Here is a 12,051-nt window from a genome sequence, read left to right on the forward strand (position 1 = left end):
CTTTGTCTCTGTAACTCCTTCCATGGGTGTTTTGTTTCCAATTCTAGGAAGGGGCAAAGTGTCCACACTTTGGTCTTCGTTCTTCTTCAGTTTCATGTGTTTTGCAAATTGTATCTTATATCTCGGGTATACTAAGTTTCTGGGCTAATATCCACTTATCAGTGAGTACATATCTATGCACCACTTTCACAAGCCAACCAAGCTTATAAAATAAACTCTGAAAGCTCTATCAATACATAGTTTGCACATATATAAGTAAGTGTAGTCTTCCAAAGTATAATTTTAGTACTCACTATTCCAAACTACACCCCTTGCTGTTTGGATCATCTTTAAAAGAGTTTTTCTCCAAAGTGATCCTGATGCAGTCTCCTTGATGCACAGATAGAATAGGTGCACAGATGGATATGTATGTGAGGATGTAGAAAATTAGCAACTCAGGTATGTTGTGGTGACCATAGGCGCATAGCTTGCTGATGTGTATGGAGAGGCAATGAGAGAGGACACAGGTAATAGAAGCTTGGATACGCCCAGAAATAGCAAGGTGGATGGATGAATTTGTTTGTGTTCGTTGTGACAGTGACACGTCACATTCCCATACAGGCATGGACTCTCTAAAACTCGCATAGGTGGGGCCCAGTTCACTCGAACTTCCTTAGCATCCAAAATTCCATTGTCAGAATTTATTCCTGTGTGTTTTAATTTTTTTATCTTTAACATTAACAGAAAAAGCATCATGTTTTCATTCTTGTGTGAAACTTTTTGTTTATTAGCAGGAAAGCTTAGTTCATTACAGATCAAAGCTTTTAGACTCTGAGACTTTGGTTTGGTCTCAAAACAACCTCTTGAGGTTGCCCTATGTACTGTACATGGACCCAGTGTGTCACCTGGGACTTCTCTGGCCATGACTGGTAGATCTAGGGCCTACCCACCCTGCTGACTTGTCAGTTCCCTGGCAGCAAATGCTTTCATTTTCAACTTAATCTGAAAAGTAGTCTAGTAACATACACTGTTCCATATTTTATCAGGAACCAATTGTAACCTACTGTCTAAAGTACTTATGAGATTGGATTTTGTAAATGTATCTTAAAATAATAAGATGCAAGCATTTTAACCTCTAATGGACATTCTTTCTTTCATTTTTCTTTTTGAAAAGTTAATTGTTACAGTCATACTGGGGCTGATTATTGGTGCCATTTACTTTGATCTGAAAAATGATCCCGCTGGAATGCAAAATAGGTAAGTAAATTTGGATATTTTTTCCCCATTCTGTAGGATAAAAATTACCATGGCTTTCCAAATCTGAAGTCCCAAAAATCGACATTCTTCCAAACAAAAGCATGGTCAGGCCTATCACAGCAATACCCCATTCCCTGGTACCAACTTCTTAGTTAGGGTTTTACTGCTGTGAACAGACACCATGACCAAGGCAAGTCTTTTAAAGGACAACTTTTAATTGGGACTGGCATGTAGGTTCAGAGGTTCAGGCCATTATCATCAAGGCAGGAGCTTTGCAGTGTCCAGGCAGGCATGTTGCAGGAGGAGCTGAGGTTCTACATCTTATTCGGAAGGCAAATAGGAGAAGACTGGCTTCCAGGGAGCCAGGAGGAAGGTTTAAAAGCCCATGCCCACAGTAACACACCTATTCCAACAAAGCTACCCACACCTCCTAATAGTGCCACTCCCTGGGCCAAGTAGATACAAACCATCACAGTTGGAACTTGAAAACTGGCAGAGCTGGCGTTTCGTACACACAAATCTCATAAATATGTATGTATTGATGTAACCATATAAAAATAAATTTATCTTTTTAACCAGTTTTAAGTATGTACTTCAGTGGCATTAATAACATTCACACTACTGTATTGACAACATCCAACTGCAGATGAGCATTTTCCTCAATGCATCCGCCATATCCATTAAGTAATTACTCAGTGCCCACCTCATCTCTCCCTCTGGGAAGCACCATCCTACTCTGTGTCCTTAAATTTGACTACTGTAGAGACTTACTATATGTGGAGTCGTAGATATTTGTCCTTTGATGACTGATTTATCCCTTAGTGTAATGTCTTAATCCATTTTACAGCTTAGTTAGTAAGACTTGCCTTCATAAGACTGATTTAGTTCACAGTGTGTGTTTGTGCATCATCTACCTGTCTAGCTATCTGTTTATCTATCTATCCATCTAGTTTGTCTAATTACCTGTTCCTGAAATTTTGTGTTGCTCCCACTCTGTGAATAATACGATTCTACAAGTAGATTTTGCATCCCTGTTTTCAATTCTCACATGAACCTTACCAGGAAATTGCTAAATTGTGATAATTTTCTGAGGAAATGTAATTTTATCTTCCAGAACAGCTGTACCATTTTACATTCTTGGCTGTTACACACAGGTGTTTCAATTATTCTGTATCATGACTATTTGTTATTTATTCTTAGTAATAAAGATCAATTTAATCTTTGAGAAATACATATTTTAGTCCTTTGTCTATTTTTTAAAAATTTGTTGTTGGGTTTTAAGAATCCTTCATTTTTCTGGGCTATTTGTCTTTATCAGATAAGAGTTTTATAAGTATTTTTTTCTAATTCTGTAGGAATTCTCCCTTTTGGTAGAATCTGTTGATGCATGCATGGTTTTGGTTTTTTTTTTTCAATTCTTTTTTTAAAAATTTTTTTATTAGATATTTTCTGTATTTACATTTCAAGTGCTTTCCCGAAAGTTCCCTATACCCTCCTCCTGCCCTGCTCCCCTACCCATCCACTCCCACTTCTTGGTCCTGGCGTACCCCTGTACTGGGGCATATAAAGTTTGCAAGACCAAGGGGCCTCTTCCCAATGATGGCCGACTAGGTCATCTTCTACATTTGCAACTAGAGACAAGAGCTCTGGGGTTGCTGGTTAGTTCATATTGTTGTTCCACCTATAGGGTTGCAGACTCCTTCAGCTCCTTGGGTACTTTCTCTAGCTCCTCCATTGGGGGCCCTGTGTTCCATCCTATAGATGACTGTGAGCATACACTTCTGTATTTGCCAGGCACTGGCATGACCTCACTCGAGACAGCTATATCAGGGTCCTTTCAGCAAAATCTTGCTGGCATATGAAATAGTGTCTGGGTTTGGTGGCTGATTATGGGATAGATACTCAGGTGAGGTAGTCTCTGGATGGTCCATCCTTTCGTCTCAGCTCCAAACTTTGTCTCTGTACTCCTTCCATGGGTTTTATGTTCCCTATTCTAAGGAGGAATGAAGTATTTACACTTTGGTCTTTGTTCTTGTTGATTTTCTTAAGTTTCTAGGCTAATATCCACTTATCAGTGAGTGCATATCAAGTGACTTCTTTTGTGATTGAGTTACCTCTCTAAGGATGATATCCTCCAGATAAATCCATTTGCCCAAGAATTTCATAAATACATTGGTTTTTTTTTTTATTTTTTTAATTAGGTATTTTCTTCATTTACATTTCAAATGCTATCCCGAAAGTCCCCCAGACTCCCCGCCATACTCTCCTATCCACCTACTCCCACTTCTTGGCCCTGGCATTCCCCTGTACTGAGGCATATAAAGTTTGCAATACCAAGGGGCCTCTCTTCCCAATCATGGCCGACTAAGCCATCATTGATATTGTTTGTTTGTTTGTTTGTTTGTTTGTTGTTGCTTGTGAGACAAGGTATGTGTATATTTTGATTTATTTGACGTGTGTCTTAGTCACAACATCACGACCAAGAAGCAAGTTGGGGAGGAAAGGGATAATTTAGTTTATACTTCCGTATTGCTTATCATCACCAAAGAAAGTCAGGACTGGAACTCAAGCAGGTCAGGAAGTAGGAGCTGATGCAGAGGCCATGGAGGGATATTATTTACTGGCTTGCTTCCCCTGGCTTGCTCAGCTTGCTTTCTTATAGAAGTCAAGACTACCAGCCCAAGGATGGCACCACCCACAGTGGGCCCACCCCTATTGATCAATAATTGAGAAAATGTCTTACAGTAGCTGGATCTCATGGAGGCGTTTCCTCACCTGAAGCTCCTTTCTCTGTGATAACTCCAGCTTGTGTCAAGTTAATACAAAACCAGCCAGTATAACTTGGAAGTTGAGTGCATGTGTGGGACTCATTTATATTAACTCCTTAATATGATAATTTGTAGATTCAGTCATAATTATATTCTTGAATTTTTTTTTAAGATTTGGCTGTGTTTGAGTGTTTTGACTGTATATACATCTATGCACATGATGTGTGTACCTGTTGCCAAAGATGCCAGAAGAGAGTGTCAGATTGTTCAAGTCAGGCATTACAGATGTTGTGAGCTGCCATGTGGGTGCTGGGAATTGAATTCAGGTCCTCTGGAAGAGCGTCGAGTGCTCTTAACTACAGAGACGTCTCTCCAGCACATCCTTGAAAATTTTCTTTTCATAATAACTTATTTTTTTTCTTTTTTTTGAAATGGGGGTCTTACCATGATTCCCAGGATGACATGAACTCCTCATCTGAAGTTAATTGATTTTCTTGCCTTAGCCTCTCAAGTAGCTGAACCTAAAAAGTACATGCTACTGAAGCCAGCTTTACAATGAGATAATTTTGTTGTGTCATGCTGTGAGTATATGTGCTTAGTACAAGGACTGACCTCGGGGTCATAATCCATGTCATGATTGATACATTGCAAATAACAGGTTTCTATTGAGATTTAACTCAGCGTAAGGCATCTGGAGGCTAGAGTGGGTAGATAGTATTATTCCCATTTTACTATCAAGGACAGTTGAATTTATTTCACATCTGGAAAAGGCTGATTGCTTTCAAAAGAGTCAACATGAAAGTCTATCATTCAGGTCAAATAAGTTTTCTTTCTGTATAGAGTCAGTTAATATTATTCTAGAGAGCTATTCTTAGAGATATATATCATTATATTTTTACTTTCCTTGAAGGTTGAGATAGCAGTACTGCTTCCCAAGTTGCTAGCAATTGATGGTTATTGTTGGTGCCATTTCTTAAGCCAACATAGCATATACAGAGGAACTAGGGCTGAGGACCTTGTTGAAGGCTTAGAGATTAAGGGCACTTATTGCTCTTTTAGGGCCCTGAGTTCAGTTCCCAGTTTTTAAGTAATTTCACAATTTTATGTTGGGCTACCTCCTAGTCTTACTTTTTATTGCTGTTATAAAATACCCTAACTAAAAAGCAACTTTGAGAAGAAAGATTATTTGGATTCTGGGTTAACGTCCACATTATTTTGGGAAGGTCAATGCCTGAACTTAAAACATCACATCTGCTGTCAAAAGCAGAGAAGGTAAGCACAGGGATCTCTGTCTGCTGGAGTCAGCTGGCAGAGCGAGAATTAGCCCAGGGGTCCATGTGGGCTAGGCTCAGCAGGCGTTCTCTGTGCCTACACAAGCCAGGGCCTGCCTGGCCCATGATATGGTGCTGCCCGCAATCAGAGTGAGTTTTCCATTTCAGTCAATAGTCAAGATAGTCCCCCAGCAAACATGCCCAGCTGGTCTGGATGACTCCTCATTGAGACTCTTCCCAGGTATATCAACTTGAGAGTTAAAACTGCTGCACTGATAGCTGTCTTCCGCTGCATGCCAGGGCACAGTTGGACATGCCCTAAAATATGTTTCCATACCATCATATTAGGAGATCATTGCCTCAACAGGAATTTTACGGGAACACCGTTCAGTTCACAACAACCTAAGGCCAAGAACTTTAGTGTGTGCTATAACATGCAGTCAGTAGAGTCATAGTCACCACCACAGGGCTACAGACACAGGGGAGGGGCCTGGTGCCTGGGTAGGGGGGAGCATTCATTCTGCATTCTCTGTGCATATGTACATATGTGCATGTATGTGTATGTGCTATGGTTACTTGTAGGGTCAGCACTCTCATGGTGGTACTAAGGATTGATCTTACGTTGCTACCTATACCTGCTAAGCCCCTAGGCCCCCTCTCTGTGTTAACCAGAACAGTTTTATTAAAAAAAAATAAAAAATGAAAGATGTGTTAGTGGTATATCATTTGAAGACTACTGGCCTAAGTACCCAGAGTTGACTGGTACTTCTGTTCCCATTCTGTCCTGGCAGAGCTGGAGTTTTGTTTTTCCTGACTACCAACCAGTGTTTTAGCAGTGTGTCAGCTGTGGAGCTGTTCGTAGTGGAGAAGAAACTCTTCATGTGAGTATCTCAAATTGGTCACATTCACAATTGGGTCAAAATGCCATCCTGGTGTTTTCAGTGTCTCTTATTAGTCTGTTTAATTGCATGTGTATATATTTGTGTTATACAATGTGGATTTTTGAAAATGCATAGGATTACAGTATTGAGAAATGGCAGTCCCAGGGAAGATGGAAAAATAAGAAAGTATGGTGCCTGTTAACCAGAGAGAGGAATTTCAAGGTTGGGTTGTGGTATGGAAACCTCAGTGCTGTGAGAGAAAGCACAACAGCAGAGCTCAAAGTATCTTCTTCTGGCTAGTCACACATTGATACGGGGCTTCAGAAGAGTTAGGTAAGTCAGCAGCTAGAAGTGGGTCAGTAGGGCAGAGAGCAACTACACGGTTGGAGAGACTTTTTTTTTTTTTACTTTTATATTTGCCAAAAAAAATGGTGAAAGTTTAGAATAACTTGAGAAAGAGGTTAGATTTGGTATCTAGCAATGCTATAAGGTTGTACGGTATGACTTTGGAAGGAAGAAGTTTTGCTTTAAAAAAAAAATGTGAGTAGCAGAAGCTAAAGGAGTCATGAGCTGAAGCTGCACTGAGGACCTTGGAGAGTAACAGCTTCATCTTCTTTGTCCTGAGTAGCAGAAAAGCCTCTGTAACTGGAGATGAACTTCTGAGGTACAGCTCTCCAGAAGAACCCAGCATTAGAGAAGCAGTCTCTAAACAGAACAAGTGTGCATAGACACGGATTCCCCAGAGGGAGGTCTTCAGGTGCTGGATTGCATAACAGCCTGAGGAAGTATTGTAAAGAGAGTGGGCTACAGTCTGAGAGCCTCCTGAAGCTGAGAGCGTAGAAGTTGGCCCCTAAGATGGCAGAAGACATGGGAGTCAGCCTGGAGCATGTGGGCTGCTACCTTACTAGAAATCTAGTGGTGCAGCAAGAAACCAATCTTCTGTGCCTTTGTAGACTAATGTGGGATCTATGTTCTGTGTTTTTATAGACATGAGTACATCAGTGGATATTACAGAGTGTCTTCTTACTTCTTTGGAAAGGTTATGTCTGATTTACTCCCCATGAGGTTCTTGCCAAGTGTTATATACACTTGTATATTATACTTCATGTTAGGTAAGTAACAGACCAAGTGAAAGTGCCTGTAGTCACAGATGTAAAGTGAAGCTAATTTCTCTGTATATTTTTATTTCTTTGTGTCTATACAAAGAGATCTAAGAATTTTAATAATTACTCATATTCTAATGTATATTCTTTAGTAAAAATATGTTGAGGTTGGAGGTTTATTTATTTACTAAAAAAAAAAATCACAGATTTACTTTTGCATTATCCCCAGGCTTCAACCTTAGGATCGTGACATCAAAAATTCCAAGTTTTTCACTGATATATGTGCACATGCTTATATACTGTTCTGTTTTTACAGAGCACTGATAGAGCTTTAAAAACTTCCATTTTATATATGTGGTTTTTCATAAATAATATGAGAATGGGATCTAGACCCTTAGATTCCTGATCTATCTTTCTGCCACTGTTCTAAAACCATCAGATTGTATCACACACACACACATACAAGATATATAAGACTACTATTTCACATATTCTGTGGACTTTCTTACATGTAACAAAGAATAATTTTGAGTCCATAGATGGACAGCCACAGGAAACACGGCTGGTCCCACGATTACTGCCTTCTTCCACTGCAGGTAACTCAACCAACAGAAAACATTCAATTAGCTATACATCTCCATATCTCTCAGTGTTTGCTCAGAATATATTCATCTCTTACAGTTTGTATGACACACACACACATATAATCATTTGTGTGTGTGTGTGTGTGTGTGTGTGTGTGTGTGTAATGTTGCTAAAGTTTATAAAGTAGTTTGAGAACTTAGCTCCATTGTTTATGTCTTGGGAGATATAGATGTAGGTGACAGAAGAACCCTCCCCTCTACATATTAAGCCACTCTGAGATCATGTAATTATGATTCAAGTTTCTTCACTAATGTAGTTACAGCAAGCACTGAGAGATGAGTGCGAGAAGGCAGTTGTCGTGGAGCCTGCTGTGTTTCCTGTGGCTGTTCATCTATGGATTCAGAATTAATCTTAGTTACATGTAAAGGAATCCACATACTATCTGAAATAGTGCTCTTAAAATAAGCACAGAAAGGAAAACTCTGGTAGCTGATACAGTTACACAGAATAGAACAATGAATTGGTGACCCAGAGGAGTTGGACGATGAGTGACCCTTTCTCATTATTTCTGATGATAAGGTCTACAGTGTTATTTGCTCAACAAACCAACCAAATACACGGCAGTGGCACTGACAACCCCTTTTCTTTCCAAGGACTGAAGAAGACGGTGGATGCTTTTTTCATCATGATGTTTACCCTTATAATGGTGGCTTATACGGCCAGTTCCATGGCACTGGCCATAGCCACAGGCCAAAGTGTGGTGTCTGTAGCAACACTTCTCATGACAATCTCTTTTGTATTTATGATGGTGAGTACAGACAGTGCTCCTCGGAGAAGCTTATATTCCATCTGTTGCAAACAGCTGCTTTGACGACCCTTTATGCTAGGACTCTGAAACTTTCAGAAAGCCAGATGCTGAAATAAAGTGAATATCAGGAAGGCAGTGGCTTTCCTTGTCAGCCCCATCAAGTCCCTGTATTACTACCTAAGTTGTTGCTATGACTTTGCTGACATGTCCTTACTAATACATTTTTTAAGATGATGGTTTTTATCCTGGTATGTGGTGTGTGTCTCTGATCTTGGCATTCAGGAGTGTGGCTGTGCATTCAGTCCAGGCCTGAGCTACACACTGAGACCCTGTCTCAAGATGGCTGCCATTGAAACCACTGTACCTAGTGTATTTCTTGTTATTCAGGAAACTCTGATATCCTAGAAAGAAAAGTCACAGAAATGGGAAATAGACTTCTTGTTGATGTTAGACAACCTTGATAAGTGGAAGTTTGAAAACAAGACTCATTGTTGACTTCTTCATAAAAATGGCAGCATATCTTTCATGCTGTCTCTTGTTTAATAACCAGAAATGGTTTGAATTCCCACAGAGGAGAAAGTAAAGCTTATGCAAAGTGTAACAGTGTATGCCAAGGAGTCTGTCTTAGGTCCTCCCTATATTTTGAAAAGTGTTTTAAAAATAGTAAATAAATAAATAAATACAAATTTTAAAAAAGCCAGGTAGTGTGTGTTCATAATCTCAGCCCAAGGGAGATCTTGAAGGCAGAGGGATCAGTAGTGTAAGGTCATCTTTAGCTTCATAATAAGTTTGAGGGCAGCCTGGGCTACCTGAGACCATGTCTTTAAAAAGAAAAAGGTAGAAACTTTCAAAAGTCCCCCTAGCTTCTTTCTAGGTTTCTGACTGGTAGTGTTTTCCATCAGTACATATTTACTTACTTCACATTGTATAATGTTTCCTTATTCCTGATCTTGTTCAGTATTGCACTGAAGAGATAAATTGAAAGGGCCAGTTCTCACTTCTTTCCCTCCTACATCATTAAACAGGAATAGCTAGCACATCAACACACTTGTCCTCTTTACTAGAGTTCTTTCATTTTTGAATTTTAGAACTATCTGTGTATATACTATGTAGAAAATAACAATATGTTTACATTCTCATCCAATAAATAAAATACCTTCAAGCAAAAAATGAATGCTTTCATTTTTTTTTTTAGTTTTTTTTTTTAAATCTTGGGTTTTTTTTTTGTTGATTGGAGGTTTTATTTTTTTATTTATTTATTTTTTATTCTTTAACCGTTTTTAAAGTCCAGCCTATATCCTATACCCAGTCCTCCCTTTAACTGTTCCTCATGCCATACCTCCCCCATCCCGTCTCCAAGAGGGAGATACCCCTACCCCACCCCCACTCCACCAGACCTCCCTACTCCCTGGGGCCTCAAGTCTCTGGAGAGTTAGATGCATCTTCTCGTACTGAGTCCAGACTAGGCATGTATATGAGTACACTCTTGCTATCTTCAGACACACCAAGAGGATATCAGATTCTATTACAGATGGTTGTGAGCTACCATGTGGTTGCTGGAAATTGAACTCAGGACCTCTGGAAGAACAGTCAGTGCTCTTAACCTCTGAGCCATCTCTCCAGTCACTGTTCACTGTTTTCATTCTTGTTTGGACTGATTACTATGTAATCTTTATAAATAGGACTTTAAAGCCAGTCATCAAACCGCATACAGTCAGTACTTGGTTAACACAGTTCTAAACATGCACAGGCAGGCCAACAACATTGCCATTGTCATGCATATCCCAGCTCTCTTAGTATGTTAGAACATATTCCATGAGAACTTCAGTCTGCCTATTTTCCTCTTGAGCAGTCCATTCCTGGTATCTCCACTGTGATTCTGCTTTGAGGGCAGTCATGTTTTTCTTAAGATTTATTTTGATTTTTAAGTTATGTGTATGTATGTGCTTCTGTGTGGAGTCTACGAAGAGTGCAGTGCTCTCAAAGACCAGAGATGGTGCCAAATACTCTGAAACTAAACATATAGGTGGTCTAGATCCATCTAATATAGGTGCTGAGAACCCAATTGATGAGGTCCTCTGCTAGAGTAGTAAGTCCTCTTGACCACCGAGCCATCTGTAGCTTACATGAAGGTATTAGCTATGCTTTCTGCTGTATATCTCCAGATGCTCTTAATAGTTCTAATTTGAAGATTACTTTATTTATTTTGAAGATTTATTTTACCTACATTCTAAACCTAAAATTATTCCTAGAGCTATGACTATCAAATGTAAATTGTGGAAGTAACAAATCTTTTGGGGGATGTACTGCAACATGCCTGCTCTGAATTGTTCTAGTGTGTTCTGTATTTCCAGGATTATTAAAAGGAACATTAGTGCATTCTGCCTCCCATGTCCATATCAAAAGATTCAACTGAGAAAAAAATGTACATTTTTTCTCATGTGTATACGTCATTTTCTCCTGGGTCGCTACTCCTTAGAGAGCAGTGTATTCCAATAATGGCAGCACATAACCTGTAATCCTAACATTTAGGAAGAAGTGTCCAGAGGGTTAACTGCAAGTTTGAGGCGAACCTGGTTTACATAGGAAATTCTAGACCAGCCAGGACTACATAGGGATTCCCTGTCTCATCCATTCACTCCTTGACTCATAAATAATAGAGTCTACCAACTGTTTATTTAGAATTTTTGTTCTGTTAGGTATTTGAATCGCTGGGTGGGTAATCTTTGAACATTTGTAATGTGTCTATTTAAAGTGTAAAGGCTGGGCTGGAGAGATGGCTTAGCAGTCAAAAGCAGTGGCTGCTCTTTCTGAGGATCTAGGTATGATCTATAGCAACCACATGGAGGCTTATAGTTGTTGGTAATTCCAGGGGGTCTAATGTCCTCTCTGTTCTCCCTCAGTATCAGGCATGCACACTGTGCGCTTACATACATGCAGACAAAACATTCATATGCACAAAATAAAAATGAATAAAGTGTACAGGTTCTGTGAAGGTTATGTTACGGTATTGTACCATCTTAAAAGTAAGAGGATTGCACATCTGCATAATGTAGTTTGTGTTATAGGCCTGGACCTAACCTACACCCTTGGGAGACCAAGGCATGACTCTATTTCTTGATCATCCATTGCAGTTCAACAAAAAGTTGAAGATATATTCTAAACCATTAAGGATCTTCAAATAACTTGACTCTATAATATTAATGATAGGTGTATTATCCTTTCTTTAATGCCATAAATACTACTGCAGAAGTACTCAACATGCCAAACAAGACTGTTAGTACGCACAATACCTGGGAAGTTTTCATACTGCCTTGGTCTTTACAGAGATATTTACCAGGTGCAGGTTATTTGAGGGGAGTTTATTTGTTCTTTCTTTCTTTCTTTCTTTCTTTCTTT

The 12,051-nt window shown here is 39.4% G+C and overlaps 1 protein-coding gene across 6 annotated transcripts in view; it reads left to right on the forward strand.

Moving 5' to 3' along the window:
- Nucleotides 1-12,051, forward strand: part of Abcg2 (ATP binding cassette subfamily G member 2 (Junior blood group)) — a 114,110-nt gene that overhangs the window by 98,882 nt on the left and 3,177 nt on the right. For all 6 annotated transcript variants that reach the window (XM_029478606.1, XM_021165147.1, XM_029478607.1 and 3 more), the window contains 4 exons: nucleotides 1,154-1,236; nucleotides 6,067-6,156; nucleotides 7,144-7,268; nucleotides 8,498-8,652. In XM_029478606.1, the coding sequence (XP_029334466.1) occupies nucleotides 1,154-1,236; nucleotides 6,067-6,156; nucleotides 7,144-7,268; nucleotides 8,498-8,652 (453 nt within the window). The remainder of the gene's footprint in view (nucleotides 1-1,153; nucleotides 1,237-6,066; nucleotides 6,157-7,143; nucleotides 7,269-8,497; nucleotides 8,653-12,051) is intronic.

Source organism: Mus caroli, chromosome 6 (assembly GCF_900094665.2).
Source record: "Mus caroli chromosome 6, CAROLI_EIJ_v1.1, whole genome shotgun sequence".
Lineage (NCBI taxonomy): Eukaryota > Metazoa > Chordata > Mammalia > Rodentia > Muridae > Mus > Mus caroli.